This window comes from Natator depressus, chromosome 7, assembly GCF_965152275.1.
Source record: "Natator depressus isolate rNatDep1 chromosome 7, rNatDep2.hap1, whole genome shotgun sequence".
NCBI lineage: Eukaryota > Metazoa > Chordata > Testudines > Cheloniidae > Natator > Natator depressus.
Window position 1 is genome coordinate 93,576,883 of NC_134240.1, and position 19,475 is coordinate 93,596,357.

General features: G+C 40.2%; 1 protein-coding gene across 1 annotated transcript in view; it reads right to left on the bottom strand.

Annotated features, from left to right (window-relative positions):
- LOC141991066 (uncharacterized) overlaps positions 1-17,966 on the bottom strand; it is a 32,054-nt gene extending 14,088 nt beyond the window's left edge. The window contains exons 1-3 of the mRNA XM_074959099.1: positions 17,834-17,966; positions 16,882-16,958; positions 687-762 (exon numbers count right to left, since the gene is read on the bottom strand). Coding sequence (XP_074815200.1) covers positions 687-762; positions 16,882-16,910 — 105 coding nt within the window. The 5' untranslated portion in view covers positions 16,911-16,958; positions 17,834-17,966. The remainder of the gene's footprint in view (positions 1-686; positions 763-16,881; positions 16,959-17,833) is intronic.
- Positions 17,967-19,475: the final 1,509 nt, after the last annotated feature.

Here is a 19,475-nt window from a genome sequence, read left to right on the forward strand (position 1 = left end):
GTGGTCCAGTGACCACTACCCTTTATTGCGTGATCATCATGTATGTGAAATTAATTTCTGGTTTATGTCAAATGGACAGTTATCCATATCACAAAAATCACCACCACAAGTAGGACTCTTGTTACAGCAGTTTCAGAAGATGGAAAAGACTGGGCTCAAGACTGAACTGACGCACTCCAGAAGCACTAAATTCTGTAATTTAAAATGATTAAATGAATGGTGCAGATTAGCTGGTGAAAACAACGAGGAGTCCTTGTGGCACCTTCGAGACTAACAAATTTATTTGGGCATAAGCTTTTGTGGGCTAGAACCCACTTCATCAGATGCATGGAGGGGAAAATAGTGGAGAAGGTATAAATACATGAAAAGATGGGAGTTGTCTTACCAAGCGTGAGGTCAGCCTAATGAGACTGGTTGAGAAAGTCATGATGTATAAGAGATAAGTAAACATACTCAGTAACACCAAGTACCAGTCTACACCAAGAAAAGCGAATAACATCTTTAGTTTATGGAAAGCTCATTGGAAAAGGACTGAATGTACTAAATACTAATTTTAATAGAAAAATAATTTCTGTAATTTTTCACCTTGAATCTATTCTGCAGTTTGCATATGAATGTGAATGCTATTTTCCATAATTCTTCACACTGCAATTAATACAGACTGACAAACAGCACTTTATACATACCCCTTTTAAAGGCACTTTGAAAGCAATGAATCTTGTTCCTGGTATAGGCTGTCCAACTGGTGTCAAAGTCCGCCATCTTTTATGAAAAAAAAAATTTGTATTTTTTTCTGAATACTTGAAGGATAAAATACTTTTCAAACTACACTAATTTGATACAGGACACCTGAAGTTTCACATAAAACAGCTACTTCTGTAATAAAATTTCTTCTTCTTTGGAGTAAGCTTTCCTCAACAAAAACACAAAAAACCCCTGCTCTTTTTGGTCTCAGGATAAATTTCAAGCTACATTAAATGTCTTATAAACAGCAGACTTTGCTGCTCCCACATCACCCCAAACAGAAAGATGTAAATAGCATCCTAGTCTCCCTGATGGATCATACAGCTACTTGCTTGACATGTCAAGGGTCAGATTTCCCAAAAAACTTCAGAACCAAGCAGCAGTCTTAGCTGGGCATCTAAGTGAAGTGGTCAGGTTTTCTAAGTGCTTATCTGGCTACTTTATTAAGGTGCCTAAATAGAAACTGAACTCTTTTGAAAAATCTGCCTTATTTCAGCAGGAGGAGATATTTTGATTCAAATAAATCCAAAATAAATAGTATTAGCTAGCATGACTATTGAAACATTTCTATTGTTATGTTTCAATATTACACATTTGAATAATGTTAATAAATTACTGGGGGGAGGGGGGCGAGAATTCATTTATTCCACAGCCAGAAGGGACCACTGTCATCATCTAGTCCAGCGGTTCTCAAACTGTGGGTTGTGACCCCAAAGTGGGTCATGACTCAATTTTAATGGGGTCACCAGGGCCAGCATTAGACTTACTGGGACTCAGGGCTGAAGCTGAAGCCTGAGGTCCACCCCCCACCTGGGGCAATGGGGTTTGAGCTCCAGCCCCGTCTCCCCCCACTTGGGGCGGCAGGGCTTGGCCTGAGGCCCTCGTTCCCTCCACCCGCCCCAACAGGGTGGCAGGGCTTGGGCTCCGCCCCCCACCCCTCCAGGTCATGTAGTAACTTTCGGAGGGTGGCAGTGCAATGAAGTTTGAGAACCCCTGATTTAGTCTGATCTCCTGTATAACACAGGCCACATAATTTCCCCAATTTAATTCCTAGACTATATCTTTTAGAAAAACATCCAATATTGATGTAAAAGTTGCCAGTGACAAAGAATCCACCATGACCCTTCATAATGGGGAAAGGTGCCTACAATGCTGGAAGAACATAAGTAGAGTATTATTTAGGTGAGTCAGAATATAGAATTAGCATTTCCCAGAGCACAAAGATTCTTCCATTATTCAGCTACACAAATTATATGGAGAGACCGCTGGCCCTCCATAACTAAGTCTGCAACCAGGTTTCCATTATAAGACCAATCTTCACTGATCTTCTAACAAAGCACAAGAAAAATATTTTCTAGTCATAGTTTTTGTGATCACTGTTAGTATAGAATGGGATTTTGTCCATAAATTTCAAGTAATTAAATGAAATGGTTCTGAAGTTACAAGTTAAAAATTAGTCCTTTGCACATGTTGCCAAAATGCTATCTGTGTACTATATATGCACCTGGGTCTCAGTGAGTTATAAATTAAACTGTATCCCCTGAACCCATCAAGGAGCAAGTCTACATTATTTTAATATGGAAGCTCATGACAGGTTACAGGACTTGTTAAAATTTACACAGGAAGTTTGGGGCAGGAAACAGAATATATTTATCTAAGGTAGCAAATCTGCTAAACCACAGATCTCTGTATCTGATGCTTACTGATCTGTAGAATAGGGCCACTCAAGTTTATCTAGCTTTGTCAATTGTTTTAAAATCTACAGAAGAAAAGTCAGATATAAGCATAGTCTGTTTTACAGAAGGGTAAATAGGCACAAAATGCTATGGGATGGACTTTGGGCCAGCAGAGGAAAGAAAAAGCTTGTCCTCTTTAAGGATTGCTGCACTCTGCCCCCCTGGGCTTGAGGACAGGAGATAGAGGGCCTCTGTGGCTAACTGTTTGGGCAGCAGCATATAAGTTTACTGCCTCCCATGTACTCAAGGGAAGATCTATAAGCCCTTCCCCATGCCCAAGGGTGATATTATGCACCATGAAAACTGACTGATTTGCCTGAATGGCACTGCAGTGGGATTGGCTAGGCCATTGCCTGTGGACCTGGATCTGTTGTGTGAAATCGGGCAAGTGAGTTATTTTTCCTCACACAATCTGTAATGTGGTACCCTCTTTGCAAGGAGCGTTGTGAGCTACAGATGAAAATACACTATATAACTGCAAAGCATTTTTATTAGACATTTTTCATGTTTAGGGCAGCAGGAAGTTCAAGGACCTGGCTGGGAGGCAAGGTTTATCTAATGCAATATACATGGGCCTAGCAGATAGAGACACAAATGACAAACCTGGTTCTAATATTAATTTTCCATGTAATCTTGAACAATGGAGGGCTTGTATCAATTAAGGAAACTTGCTAATTATACTGGTGTAAACTTCCCTTATCTAGACAAATCCTTAATTTTTCTGAGCAATAATTTTACAATCTGTAAAATGGGTGTAATGATAGTTACCTACTTCCTAAAAGTGTTACAAAGTCCACTTAAATGTGTGTAAAGTGCTAAGAGTAAAGTATTAAAAATATACTGTCACTTTACTCTTATTATTTAACATGTACATTGCAGTAGCACTTAAAGGCCAAGGAGGTTGGGGCTCCATTGTGCTACTTAAAAATGTGGTCAGTTTCTAAAATGCGATCAGTTTCAAAATGAGTTAAGTTTCAGTTACAAAACATGTCCCTGGGTATCCACTGCTAATTTTTGATGGTTTTAATATTATTTTCCTATTTTTAAAAATGTTTTTCTCCCCCCGTTGCTGTGCTGAAGATCCACACAAATGAAAGAAACAAACGAACTATCCCCAAGGTGCATTTGACAGCACTATCTCAAAGCCCCAAATAAGTGGTTACTTTTTATTGTAGTTTTTAAGTGTCCTCTAAAGTTTTGTAGTGGCAGAGCTGAGAATAGAACAAAGGAGATCAGCCTTGCAACACTGTATTCATTACTTTAATTCATGTGGCCTCCAGGGTGTCACAACCACACTGGAAACTCCTGAAAGTGCTTGTAAGGTTTAAACTTTTGAAGTCCAGCAAATTACACTAAAGTGCTTCACAGTGCTCCCAATATTCAAAGCCAGTAGAGATGGAGCAGAAAAAAGGCCAAAGTCTACTGGTCATGTACACCCTAATGTCCTAGACAACAGACTGAGCACAGAAACTTAAAAATTCCTACTTTTTGTGTGTGAAAATGCTTTCAATGATCACTACTTCAAAACTACTGAACCAATTTCCTTCAAACTCAGTTTTCTCCTTAGATCTCGTTAACAGCCATAAAACAACGCAATCTTGAAGGAAATTGATCCAGTCTCTATGTTTGTGCAAAACCTGTGCTCAGAACATACAGGGAAAGTACATATTTTACACATAATGAACTAATAAATATCTGAATGAATTCCGCTGAAAGTTGCCAAAATACTCTTCTGGGTAAAGATCAAGTACAGAAAAATTTCCAGTCCCCAATTAATTGGTTTGAGTAAGTTATAAGCAACTTAAGTAGGGGATTTAAAGAAAGTTGCATTTCAACCTTAACTATAGTCATTGCTACCATTCTCACTATAATAAAGTGGCACACACAAAAAAAATCACCTAGATTCTACCTAACAGTTCTAATAAATGTGCCTTATACGATGCACTAAAAAGTTGGTAAGTATCTGGCTAGTATAATTTATTTTGGAAAAGGAGGAGAAAAAATGACTGAGACACACCCAAAGTCAAATTATGCCAAGTATGTGATCATAGAAGTCACAAAAATCTGGCTGTCATCATAAATTTGGAAACAACAAAAGACAATATCCTTTGCAGGCAGTTAAGAGAGTTAGGGGTTTTTAAAAAAAAACAAAACAAAAAAAACTTGTGTACAGTAAGCATTTCAGAGGTAAAGACTTGTAAACAACAAAATATTTCTAGGGAGTTAAAATGTGATTTGTAAAATTTCTTTTCACATTTTAATGTAACCAACACTGATCTCAGCATTAGAAAAATTGGATTTCATCGGATACGAATTTTCATTTTGTTTATAAAGGCCATTGTACATTAAAAGAGTATATTGATTAGTGTTCTGTAAGGCCAAAATATATTTTTAAATAGTTTGAAAACTGGAGAGTTTGTTTGTGGAATTGGACACACAGGAGTTGTTAGATGTGCAACAGTATTTATTTTTAACTGGACTAATTGCCTAACCTACAGCAATTATTTTCACAGAAGCATTCTGCTGCATGCTCACCTGTGCACTTATTGAAAATTTAACACTCAGCTTCCTGCTGCACTGAATTTACCAGTTAGTTACAGAGATCTGTTTATTGACAATAGTAGATTTAATCTTTATTTTTAATTAATCAAGAGCAAATATTGGACTGTTTCATCACTAAATGGATCAGACAGAAACTGCAGTCTGACTACAAGGGAGAATGTTATTTACACACAAATATATCAATAAGTAAATTTAAAACGGTAGTTTAATGAGATTTTAGTCACTGATCAAAAACTTGCTGCTGGACTCCACTGTACACGATAGTGTCCTATTTATTGGTAGCCTCTGCACATATTTCTAAAGCACCCAAAGTAATAACCAAGAAGGGCTGAACGTGGGCACTTCTGTGGTCACTTATGTGAAAAAGGGGACAATGAGGGACATACTTTACCCTACCTATTCATGTTGAGATGGCATTAGATTGGATAAATTAAAAACAAACAATAAAACCCCCAGATCCCTCTGTCTTCTGGAAACAGGGTGAACATGGGAAGGAAAAACTATGAAAACCCAAGATTAGGGCTTCTAGGAACTACAGTAATATAAACAGTACTAATGAATAGAATGACACAGCAATTTCTGAGACACCAATACTGACAGATAGTTCATATACAGCAGTTTATTATAAAGTTCAAAACAGCTTCGGCTTCCTCCAAGACCACATTTGTCAAGTAATCCTTCTTTCAATTATTTTGGAAAACCAAACTACATTAAACAAGTTACATATGTAATATATAATTATCATATAAGTTCACTGGCACAACAGGTCAGTTGTGGTCTATCAACCTAACAACCATCCCTTTCATCATTAAAAATTGTTGCAGCATAAGCAGTGGGCTAACCTGAAATGGTCCAAGCCCATATTTTGTATTTTTGAAGTTATTGATATAGATAAAAATAAGGACTTATACCTTCAACATTAGATGTGTGTGCGCGCGTGCACTGATTTGTTGAAAACCAGTTTTGCTAGATAACAGCACCTAAACCATGCCTTGAACATAGTCCAGTTGCATTTACTATTTCCACAGCATTCTAAAGAGCTTAAGTAGTGCATGACATGCAACATGATTCCATACCAGAACAGATGCAGAGTGGTAACCCTTTTTGTGTGTTTGTGAAAAATGTGTTTAGATTAAAAATCAAGTTATCTTGCAGTCCAAGCTTTCAGAAGGTAATACACTGTTTATCCTTCTAGTTCCGTATATTCTCATAAGGGATTAAAATGCATTTTAAAAGCTTTAACTTTTCAATCTCTGTGTAACAGGGCACACATTTTTAAGGGTAGGAGGAAAAGAAAATACCATTGCCAATCAGCTATTGTTTCCATTCTTCTTACCCAGCCTGCAAAATGGTTGCAAAATTCAACAACCGAGGTAGAAAAATCTATTCAGCTGCCCTATTGCAAGATGACTGATGAAAATGAAAAGTTTGGTATTTTACTTCCAAGTTTAAAAAAAAAAAAATGAAAAATTACTTGCTTTGGACAAACGGAATTTTGCAAAATTGTTTAGTTTGCTGTCAAATTCTTACTCAAAGCATTCTTTATTCAACCTACTTCTGGCACCTTCAAAACAGTAGGGCGTTAATCTACAAAACAAGATTAACAAGAAATTAATACTTTTTAGCCTTGTGCAGATGTGTTACAATGTGGAAAAGTTTTGCAAAACAGGCACAGAAAAGGTGTGCGCCAATTTAATACAGGTACTGTAGAAAAGCTCAGTGTCTAACTCTGAATCCAGATTTTCTCATTAAAAACCATAAAAGCTATGTTGGTAAAACAAATTGCATAGAATTCTGGGTATTTAAAATTGAAAAAATGTGAAAAGTGTTTATTTGGAGGGGCGAACAAGTCAATTAGCAGCACTGAAGCTGACCCCAGGGTGGTACCAAGGTGTCTAGTTCTTAAGCCACCTGCAGACAGAGTATCTCCCAGACAACTCAAGATGCAGCTTGATGACACGACAGCTACTTGGATTCTGTGAGGCTTTCGGTCAGTATCTCAACTGTTAAAATTCTTTAAGCCCATGATTTTCTGAGTTAAGGTTTAAATGAATCTTCCTCCTTGAAGGGAAAAACCTACTGCAAGCACAGGAGTCTTCCTGCTTTGCACAGAATGGTTTAAATAAACACATGGAAACAGATTTAGCATGTCCTGTTTTAAAAACATGTTGTCCACTATTTCCTAATTCACCCCCTCACGAATGAAGCAATGGAGTGAGAGTAGGGGCATTTCTCAATGAAAACCACTTAACTTCACCCTCATTTTATCATTTATTTTACAATGTATGACTGACACTTCAGAAGAAGTAGAACACATTAGCTGGCCCCAGGAGCTCATCTTCTAAGTCAGAGGTAACATAAGAGTTATTACAACGGATGATGGGGACAGGAAGAACAATAATTCAAAACAGGCATGTTACGTAGGTCTCATTAGCTCCAAGGATTTTCGCCTTTTATTTGTTATTTTATCATCATTTGGCAGAATAGGATCACGAGTACATAGAAGTAGAGCAAGGGTAGTCCTAACAGGAAAAAGTTGAGAAAGAGAAATTCAAGGAGAGGTCAAAAATACTGGGACTGATCAGCTTAGAAAAGAGAAAACTAAAGGGGGATAAGATAAAGGTCAGTAAAATCATGACTGGTGTGCAGAAAGCGAATAGGGGAGTATTATTTTCCCCTTCACATAACACAGAAACTACAGTAGAACCTCAAAGATACAAACACCAGTTACAGACTGACCGGTTAACTGAACCCCATGTGAAAACAGAAGTAAGCAATCAGGCAGCAGTGGAGACCAAAAAAACACACAAACAAACCAGGAAATACTGTACTGTGCCTACATTGCATCTTAAAGGTAGGCACATCTGGGCTGCCTGTCCCCCATCCCCACCTTGCCACATAGGGCACAGCTGGCAAGAGCAACCCTGGAGTCTTGCTGCTTTCCTGTAAGTCATGGACGAAGTCCTCTCCCCTGCCAAGAGGGACAAGCTTGCATGCTCAGTCTGAGCCTGGGAAAGAAACTTCCTGAGCTCCTGCTGGAACCTACCTGGGAGTGTTTGTTGTTGGAGCCCAAGCTCAAGCTCCTGCTTGCCCTGTGTGCTCTGGAGGAGCAGCTCAGTTTTAAAAAGCATCAATAGCCTGCACCCCGCGCCCACTGACACCTCAGTTCTACAGTGTGCCCTGCTCATCACCCTTGCAGCCAGGGGGCTAGAACCAGCTGCCTGTCTCCACCCCCATGCACGGGGTAGCCCCTTATAGGTAGGAAGTAAAGAATCTGAAGTTTGCAGGCTCAGATGTGAGACCCCCTCCGAGCAGTCTGCCCTGAGGAGCATCCCATAATGTCTTATTCAGAGTTACAATCAACCTCCATTCCCAAGGTGTCCGTAACTCTGAGGTTCTACTGTATGAAATTAATAGGCAGCAGGTTTAAAACAAACGTAAAAAAATCTTTACACAATGCATGGTCAACCTGTGGAATTTGTTGCCATGGGATATCATGGATGCCACAGGCTAAAAAAAGGACTAGCTAGGTTCACGGAGGATCAGTCCATCAATGGCTATTAGCCAAAATGGTCAGAGATGTAACCAGACATCGCTAAAATCTCTGACTGCCAGAAGCTGGGACTGGATGGCAGAGGATGGATTACTAGATAATTCCCCTTTTCTGTTCATTCCCTCTGAAGCATCTGGCATTGGCGACTGTTTGAAGACAGGACACTGAGCTAGATGGACAATGGCAAATTTTCTACACCCCCTTCTCTCAATTACGCATGTGAAAAACTCTCCATTCCAGTTCTGAGTCCTCCCAAGGAAACTCACCAAAACCAATGTCTCAATATTCCGAAATTTCTAACAGGTATAAAATAAGCAGAAGGAAGACAACAACTTTCAGATACTCTTTAGCTATCAGAACAAAAAAAAAGGTACAATTCTCCCTTTACAGGTTACCTTTAAGAGTAATGTATGGGGCATACCAGAGAAGGAAAAGATAAAAGATCTGTAGAGAACAACAGAGGGTTAGGATGAAATAAAGCATAGGACGGTGCAGAGCTATGAAGGGAAGAAATCTGAACTTGTTCTGGAACACAAGAAGAATCCAGTGAAGGAACAGGGAATGGAGAAGGAGGAAAAGAAGATGTGGTTAGAGCTATCAAAGAGGAAGGTTCTAGTAGTAGAGTTTTGAAGAAATGGGGATAGTTAAGAAGTTGTGGGAGGCCAGAGAAATGGTAGTTACAATAGTGGAGACATGAATAAATATTTTAATATTTTAGGGTGGAGGGGAAATTGCCTCAGCAGAAGTCTGTGAGCCTAGATATAGGGCAGAAGGTGTTAGAAGTCAAAGATGATATCAAGACTAGAGACAGGGTGACAGGAAAACGGTGGTTTTGTCAACAACAATGGAAACAAAGGCTTGAGTGAAAAAGCTAATTCTTGGAGAAACTGAGCTGCAAGCAGCTGACAATCCAAGAGGAGTTATTAGAAAAATGCAGCAATGCTTGACTAGAGAAATAATGAAAGGTTAGGGACAGAAGTATATCTAGAAATCATCAGGATAAAAGTGACAGCTGAATCTATGTGATTGATTGAGACATGCAGAAAGAAGCTATGGAGGCAGATGATAAAGGAATCAAGGATGGAACCATAGGGACTTAAAGGAATACTGGAGAAGTCCCGAAGTAGTACTCGGGAGGTAAGAGGAAGAACCAAAAGTGTTAAGAAAATGCAGGAACAAGTGTGAAAGGAACAGCTAACTGTCAAATAGGAGATAGTCCACGCACAATTAATTAAAATACAGTCTCATTGCACATGTAATTTTCCAACCTCTGGAAGGAAGAGCATATATGCTGATCTGCTGTCAGCATCTTAAAAAGGTGTGTGTGAGGAATACAAGTCAAATCTCACCTTTAAATTTGCATCAGAATGGCTACACATCTTTGAAAGCCTCTCATGGCCCCACTGTCTAAATTCAAATTTCCTGGGTTTTATAGTGCCCACAAGTTTATTGTTCTAACAGAAAAGCCTTTAAGATTATACACTTGTGCACACCTAAATCAATAAGTGACATATTGCGCATACACAGTACTTTTTTAGTCATTATCTTTATTTCTCTAATTTTTCAGACTTGCAAACATTCCATATGACTATATACATAAAGATTTGATGTCTTAAAAAAAGCTATTTGAGTTATGCAAATATTTAAATAAGTCTTAAACTTTTTTCTACGCATGGAAACATTTTGTGCCCATCCCCTTCCCCCAAATGCACTACCACCTCAAAGCACATAGAATTTTACCAGTTTTTCTAAACAAAAGGCAAGTGTCTCACTTTTGAGATGAGAACAACCATTAAAACTTCAAGTTCAGACTAATTTTTTCCAGAAAGTTATTTGGGTCTGAAAACAGGGGCTTCAAATAAAAATAACATCTTAACTATATTATTGTTATAATAGTACTCTAGCTACCTACTTTAGAAAAGGTATATGAATAGTATTCTTAAGTCTGGTTTACTTGAAAACTTACCCCTCTTTCATCCTTTTAAAATTAATGTTTGTATATTTAAAGAGTTTCAGAGATCTGCCACAACAAATGGAAACCCTCTTAAAAACAAAGTAAGAAAGCTCCCATCACGTTTAGTTAGTTACATATATCCTGGTAACAAGTATAAGGGAACAAGGCTGACCTGGGGTCAAATGGCTATGTATTTAATAGTGAACCAATGGCAATGGTCCCTTGTTGTACCAGGATGGAGAAAAGGAAGAAAATGGAAACTTAGGAAAGCGCTCTTGTTTGAGCAATCACATCTGAGTGATTGAAGATCAGTGACAGGCTCTAAATGTAAGAGTCTAATCTGATGTGGGTACAAGAGGGAGCAATTCTAGAAAGAGATGGACACAGAAAGATGAGCTTACCCTAAGTTAATACGGTGACCATAAATAAATTATGTTACTGACCCTGAACATTTTCAGTTAGGCTCCGAGACAGATGTCTGACAGCAAGGAAATTACTTCAACAAACCATGTTACAAATGTTGTTTTGGACAGAAGACTTGCAGATCACTCTTATAAATATGTTATATTTGATAAGAATGGCTTATTGCTTTGATTTTTAACAGACTGGATATCTTTATATTAAGAGACTAGATATCATTAAAGTAGAACCACTAATGATCATCCACCTGAACAGTCATAAAATAGAGGTCAAACAGAGATGCAAATATTAGCAATATTTGCAGTTATGTCTGTTCAATGCAACATTGGTAACACCAAAACAGTAAATCATATTTTAATAATAAAGTTAGCAGTTGTTTTCACCTATGTGAACAGTCAATCTAAATGATAACATAAAAAAATGCACTTTGGGAATCACTGTTATCCAGTGAATGAAATCAGTTTTTTGGCTGCTGCAGTAGATCCCACTGTGTATCAGTTCTTGAAAAAAGCTTACTTGTATCTTCTCAACAGTAAAGTAAAATTATATTAGAACAAGTTGCAGATAAAATATGCAATGAGTTACCTTCATTGTACTTCTTTTGTACAGTTCACACTCAATTTAGACATACTTTGGTTTTTATTTTCAAGCACAAAATTTACTTGCCCACCTTTTCCATAGGTAACTGGGCAAGTAGAATGTTAGGTGACTGATTTACAGGAGTAAAATAACAGAACTGTTGAATTGTACAATTGGATTTCTCAGTATCAGAAGCAATTTGAAAGCATAAAGCCTTTGGTCTTTGGCTTGGCAGTCCTCACTGGCATTATTAAGCAATAATGCATAGGATAATTGATAGCTCAATGGGCTATGTCCAAGATTGTTTGTGATACAGCAGGTACAATAGATTTAGAGGAACAGCAGGCGTGAACTATGGGATGCCTGCACTGCCTCTGCTCTATCTATCTGTTCTATACATAAATAGAACATTCCTGTTTCCAATACTATCATTCTAGTGTCTTTAATGGACACTAGACATTTCTTAAAGTAAAAAGGCAACACATTTCTCTACCATGGTACTTTCCAGAATATAATAGCTCAGAAAACTCCAGTGTTGAAATACACCAGGAATCCAGATTCAGCAAAGAAATTAAAATATTAGCATTTGTCTGTTGGGAAAAGTTTTTGACTAACAGTGGAAAATTGGTAAAGACAGATATACATCTTTAAAAAGTTACACTGGGGAGAAAAGTAACTTTAAAGATGACTATCTGAAGCTAATCTTAACTATTCAGAGGTTTCCAGAACTTGCAGTCCTTTGCAAATATGCATGTTTAGAGAGTGATTTTCAGAGTTTAGTACGCTCCCCCACAAAAAAACAAAAAAAACACCAAACAGAATTCCAAACCGGATACTACACATATGCCAAATAACTAAACTGTATAGAAAGCGAGAGACTGAAATACTGCAAATTGCATAAGTTCATCTCCAGAATAGTATACTTGAGCTGTGTGCTGCAACTCAGGATCTGGGTCTAAGTGCTTTACAGAAATGTACAATTCTCATAAAGATACCACAGATTTCTAACAGAGATCTCATGCAACTTGGTTTGCCCTATTTTCCCCTGTGTTTTTAAAGTGTGATTCTGCTCTGAGGTCAGACTTCAAAAGGCTTTCTGGGGTCACACATTGTCTCACTGACTTCCAGAGCAAATTTGCTCAGTTTCTCTCTAAAACAATGTTTTATTTTACACTGCTAGCCCTGTGAACAACTTTGAATGCAAACTTTGAACTTTTCTTCTCATGCGGACTCACAAATAGGTGTTCAGTAGGACAAATTAGGCCCTCAGTGACACCTGTCTAAAACTGATGGTCTTAAAATCAAAGGCTGACATGTGTAGTTCCATTGCCTTTAATTAAGGTTGGAACTAAGCAAACAATTCTTATGGTGCACAAGAATAAGCAGAATTCAGCTTACTCTCACTTAACTGTATTAGTTCCAAAGTGTTAACTGAAGCAAAAAGCAGTAAAAATACATTTTTATCATTTAAGACAACATATGTAACTCTGAACAGGAGGAGTAGATAGAGCTCATGACTATGGTGCCATTTTTACAGTCACTCTTCAGAGCAGAACAGAGCTGTGAGAGGAAATTGTATTCACTGTCTTTAATTTGAATTCTGGCGCATAAATAAGTATAATTTTCATTGTTAGTGTCCTGGCAGCTCTGGAAATAGTTTAAGTAACTTGAACTCCCTCTACTGGTTGGTTCAGCAAAAAAACACATACACACCTTACATAAGGGGATTTTTAAAAAAAGGTATCTGCAATAGTCTTTAAAAAAAGAATTCAAAACTCATTCATCACCAAGTTTTAAATAATTAAGGTTGATCAAACATTGATATACTTGGCAGTATTCTTTTAAACAGCCACCAGTAAGAGAAGAATTTTATTCCCTAATAAAATGACTAAAGACACGGTGCTCTAATTTTGTGACCGCATTTCTAATATATCAATGAATTACAAAGCTTTATAAACAACTTTTTACTTTTTAAAACGTCTAATTAAACAATACTGTTTTATTTGTTGAAATCAGGTACCAATGGATTAATAATTATATAAAGACCTGTTAAAGTAATTAGCCATTCAGGTTAAATGTAATTTCAGAAAAATAAAAAAATAAGGGCTTTTTTACACTTACACTGGTGCAGCTGTGCCACCAAAGCACTTAATGAAGACACTACCTGTGCCAAGTACTACACCTCCCTGAGAGGCTGTAGCTATGTTGACGGGATAAGCCCTCCTGTCAACATACAGCTGTATACACTGGGGGTTAGGTCGGTATAACTACATCGCTCAAGGGTGTTGATCACTCTGGGGTGCGGAATTTCCACAGCCTTGAGCAACATAGTTATACCAACAAAAATTAGTAATGTAGACCAAGCCTAAGACACTGCTGCCCTTCAATACAGTACTTTCTTCAGGTGACTTTGTATAAGGAATAAAATACAATTAGTGAAGTTAGTTAAAGATGTGTTGACAGAACACTCTAGAATCCGATCTTAGAGGGACAATGTAAAATTAAAAATATGTACCAAACTTCCATCTAAAATTTTTTAAAGCTATTATTGTTACAATTAAAACTGAATATTAAAAATGAAAAATTAGAGGGGAAAAGTGGGAGAAAAAGTGGTGTTTTTGATAGCACTCTATGTACTGCAAGGCGTGGCCTACCCAGTTTTTGCGCTGGTATAATTATTTCAGCCTAACGGTAGAATTTTTTTAACCAAAATAGTTATACAAGTACAACCCCATATTGTGAATGTAGTGTTACCAGTATAAAGGTGTCTTATATCATATAGCTTATTCCCCTTCCTGTACAAGAATAAGTTGTACCAGTATAAGCCCCTTTATATGGGTATAACTTGATCCACACTATGGGGTTTGTATTGTTTTAATTATACCAGTATAAAGTGGTACAACTTATATGGTGTAGTGTATATGGTGTAGACAAGCCTTAAGTTTCACTGTTTCCTCTGCATGTAGTCTCTCCTGTTTGCACAGGACTCTCTCAGAGCAACAAGGGATGAGAACAAATAAAATCTGGGAGGTGATTCAGGGCTAATTGTAGTTTTTAAACTAGATTTTAAATTGATGGTATTACTTTGAGTTGCATAGTTCCTAACCTGCTTGAACTTGTCCTGTTTAAAATTTTCTGGTCATAAACCGAGTAAAGAAACTGAATGCTGAATGGTTCAGAGCAATTTGCCCAGAAAGCTTTCGACAATTTAGTTAACATATTCACACAAGCAATTTCTTACCAGAAAATTCACATTAAGAATGTTAATAGTGCACCAAAAAGAAATAGAAATCATTAACATATTATGTAGACTTAATAAGACCGGAGACATTTTAAACAATTAGATAAAAATAATTTCCTTTTCACTCATCTGCAGGAGAAACTGTTAGCAATGCCACTAAAACTTAAATGTACCAGGGAACTGCATTCCTTACACTACTTTATATTGCTAATTCTATCAACCATACCAAGAAAATAAGTACCTCAATTTTGATCTTGGCAGGTCAAAAGCCTTTTGGGTCACCTTTCAAAAATACTTCTAATTTTAAGTAAACACATATATACTGTTAAAGGCTGTTTCACTAGAAATATATTTAAATGTTTACATAAGAAATTAAGATTAAAAGTAAGGTTGTTAAAGAACTTGTAATGTCTTCATCTGACAAAAACCATGCAATTGAAAAACTAACCATCTTTAAAAACACAGCTGCATAGTTTGGGAAAGTACAAAATAAACTGAGGAATTAGATTAAATTTTTAAACTTAATCTCCTAAATTTTATTAGCTGATGACTCTCCTACAGGATAGAGCTTATTTCTTAATTTGGGAATGTACACAGATGTTAGTGTCTAATTATACAGTTTGTAAGTAGAAACTAGGATAACTTCCCTAATTAGAGCAACCAGATGTCCTGATTTTATTGGGACAGTCCTGATTTTTAGGTCTTTTTCTTATATAGGCTCTTATTACCCCCGAGCCCCTGTACCGATTTTTCACACTTGCTGTCTGGTCACCCTATCCATAATTAAAAAAGGAATGCCTGTAGCCTGTGTGTCTAGGTCAGAGCTGCTTCACTTCCTTCAAATTCAGGGGATGAAGGAAGGGACAATTCGTTACTGAACACATTCTCAATTCTGTAATATTAATAACCTAAGCCATGAAGAAAATGAACAAGATGCGAATTCTTTCCAGTTTCCTTCCTTTCTGTTTGATAAGCCTAAGACCTTTTAAATAAAAAAAAGTAAAACTTTTAATCTAACTTCATTTAAAACTTTGGATACAGTATGAAGGGAAGTGGAAGAACAAATTAAGTTAAAACTATTAAATACTTTATAAATAATAAAAAGCTACTGATATTTTTAATAAGTTTTAATTCCTGACCACAGCCTCCTATGACCAAACTCATCTAAAATTCTTTGAAGTTACTTGCCCTGGATTGGTTTTATAGTATCAACATAAGAGATCTTTTTAGCAGGGAATAGAAATCAGGACTCCTATGTACTATTTTTGACTTTGTAATTCATTCAAAGGCTTTGATAAACCTACTTTACCCTCAATGTAAAATGGGGATAATACCCACCTTTCTAAAACACTCTGAGAATCTTCTGATGAAAGGCATAAGCCTCACTGACTACTCCATATTACTAGCCCTTAAGTTTATGTGCACCCAACTAAATCTGTTGGTGAACTGCCAGTAGCACAAAGCCTACATCTGTTATAAAAAAAAAAAAGGAGATCGCAGCCACTTTCATTTTTAATATGAAGCAAAGCCAGTGGTCCTAGCATGCTGTACTGCCAGATCACTAGGACGTGGATAGAATGCTGCGACTTATTGTCTGAGACATCACCAGTAAACATTCTAATAGTTCACCTGAAGAGTACAAGTAGAGAAAAAAAAGGGCTTTTGCACTTGCATCTATGAGAATGTCTCTTGTGCCCATGCATGCAAGCATCTGTCCCCCTCCCCCATCTCCTCCCCAGCTCTTGGCGGTACTGTAAACATCTGAGAAATTGAAAGGATGGACTACTGTCCCGCCCCTCTCCCCCAGTTGTGAGGACGCAATTGGGGGGAGGGGGGGAGGAGGAGGAGGCTAGGAAGAGGAGCTATGTGTGGTTGATGAAGGAGAAGCGTTCACAGACAGGCTGGGATATTATACTCACCTGGGGGATGGTGGGCTGTGTCTTCCTTGTCTTGGAGCAGATACCTACCTTAACTGGCTGTAGGTGGCAGAGAGGAGACGCTGTAGCGAGAGAGTGCATGGGGCAGTCAGAGCCCCCTCCCTGCAGGCGGGGCTGGGCCCGCTCCTGCCTCTCTCAGTGTGAGGGATACTTACCCATCGGGGATAGTATTCTTCTTTACCATGCTGAAAGCGGGAGCAGGCAGAGCAGGAGGCAACGGTGAAAGTGGGCACTGCAGCAAAGGAGAGAGAACCGCGCAGTTAACACGGTGCCAATCTCTTTCTCCATTAAGATGGTCCATCTCACAGGGCCGACCCTAAATGCAAGCACAGCAAGCAGCCACTTCGGCTCCACATTTGATGCCATCAAGTTCTGCAGCTTGCAGGCTGGCCCATTTTCCTCTGCTGCAGTAGGACAAGAGAGAAAGACAGCAGGTCACCCCCCCACCCCCCATTTTCCCCGACACTTGAGCCAGAGAAGAGGCAACAGATTTCTCCCTCAATTCGACTCTAGCAGCAGGGCTGAAGGGGTCAGAAAGATCTTAGTAGATCTTTCCTCCTCCTGTAGCAGATCTGCCCTCCCCTTGCACTCTCTGGGCCTCACTTCTGCTCCCAATGACGGAAGGGAAGATCAGCCCCGCAGCAAGGGAAGAAGATTCACCTGCCCAGCGCAAACCTAGCTGGGCCCAATCCTGCCAGGAGCTCAGCACGCCTCGGCTCCCGCGGACCTAGCGACCCCAGAACGGCCCCAAAGGCAGCCCGGGGCCGCCGCTCCAAAGAAGATGCTTTTAGCTGGCGCGAGGCCCCAACCGCAAAGACGGCGCCCACCATCATCTCTTGCCCCGGGAGCCCCGGCAGCCCCAGCCCCGCGGCCGGCTCCCAGAGAAGGGAGAAGACGAGGCGAGCTGCGCCCAGATTCCGGGGGCTGCTGGGTACCGGCGAGGCAGAAGGATCAGGGATGGGGCTGGGGCTCGGAGGGAGGCGCGGGGACAGGCCGGGCCTGCGGTCAGGTCTCCTGAGTGAGAGCGGCAGGGCTTGGACCGTGAAGGGGGTGCGGTCGGGTCCCGGCGAAGCAGGGTGGGGGGCTGGGGCTGCAGGTCGCCCGTACCCTGAATGGATTTTCCTTGAAGAGAAAAGCTGTAGTAGCGACACAGACGACACAGAACCTTCCCGAAAGGGTCCGCACTGCGCAGGCTCAGCGACCGGCCAGCTAGTGTTTCACATTGCGCATGCTCATCAGTGGCCGATCGGGTCCGGGATATCTTAGTGCGCAGGCTCAACAACAAGCGGCCAGGTTTGTAGGTAGGCTCAATAACTGAAGGACTAGTGAGGCATGGGGTTATCAGTGCGCATGCCCAGCAAATAACTGGGGAAGCGGTGCGGTGTCAGTGCGCAAGCTTAGAATCAGGATTGGGGTGGGGGAAATGTATCAATGCGCATGCTCAGTATCCGCTGGCCTAACTAACTTCAATAGGTGAGAGCTGGGATCTTCTGGCTTGGGGACGCAGCTTATGGCCCATCCCTTATTTTTCCCTCAGGAGGACCACAGCTCCCGGCAGGCAGTGCGGCATCTGCGTCTGATAGGCTGGGCCCTCTCCGTCTTTGGCCACGGTCGCTCCTACTTGTGCAACCTCGGGCTAAGGCGCGGGTGGAGGCCTGCGACTCCTGCGCCCTGAGGTGGGGGGGACGGTGCACGTCCACAGTGTGCGCTGTCCGTGCTAGGATGCCCTTAGTCTCACACGCCGCCTGGAAGTCTTCTACACGCGGGTTTCTCAAACTTCACTGCACAGCGATCCCCGTCTGACAACAAAAATTACTACATGAGCCCAGGACGGGGGCTGAGGTCTGCTGCTGCCCGGAGTAAAGTCTGAGCCTGAGCCCGCTGCCCCAGGTGGTGGGGAGGGGCAAAGCTGAAAACCATGGGCTTCAGCCCCAAACGGGGGGGCCTGTAACATGAGCTGTGCCGCCCTGGGCTGAAGCCCTTTGGTTTTGGCTTGGGCCCTGGGCAGTTGGGCTCGGGCTTTGGCTTCATCCCTTGGCAGTGGGGCTTGGGCTTTGGCCCTAAGCCCTAGCAAATCTAAGCCAGCCCCAGTGACCCCATTAAAACTGGGTTGTGACCCACTTTGGGATCGTGACCCACAGTTTGAGAACTGAGGTTGTACTCTGAAGTGCGAAGGTGCCTGCAATTTGCCCACAGCCTGGTGCTGAGTTGCTGACAAGGGTCCCTCATTGCTGGTGCTGTTTGTTTAAAAACATTGCAATTACCATTATGTGAGCAAAGTTGCCAATATGAGAGGAAAGTGGTCAGGGATAGTTTTCCGAAGAAATTGGCATCTGACGGTGATGAGACAGCTGTGTAAATTCTAGGGGACTTTCTCAATGTGCTGAGAGAGAAAAGGGAGAAAAAATTATTTAGAGTCTACATAAAGCACAGAACTCCTTTAGCAGCCCCTATGTTCTTTGCATATCTGAAAAGGTGTGGCTCCTTCTGTTCCCTGCCCCCACTGACACTTTTGTACTATTTCTGTCCTTCAGGGCTTCCCTCTTTTCTCCTGCTTTCTTCCCCGTTTATCTCAACTCCTATCACATGCAGGCTCCTCTTCAGCTCCCTGCCAGCTGTATCTTGTCTTTCAGGAGCACTTGGTTCCAGCTCCTTCCCTTGTTGTAGATAGCTGAAAGTGGGTGAGGATTGGGTCTTCCTGCTGATGAGAGAGGAGAAGCAGGCAGGAGGCTGCAGGAACAGGACAACT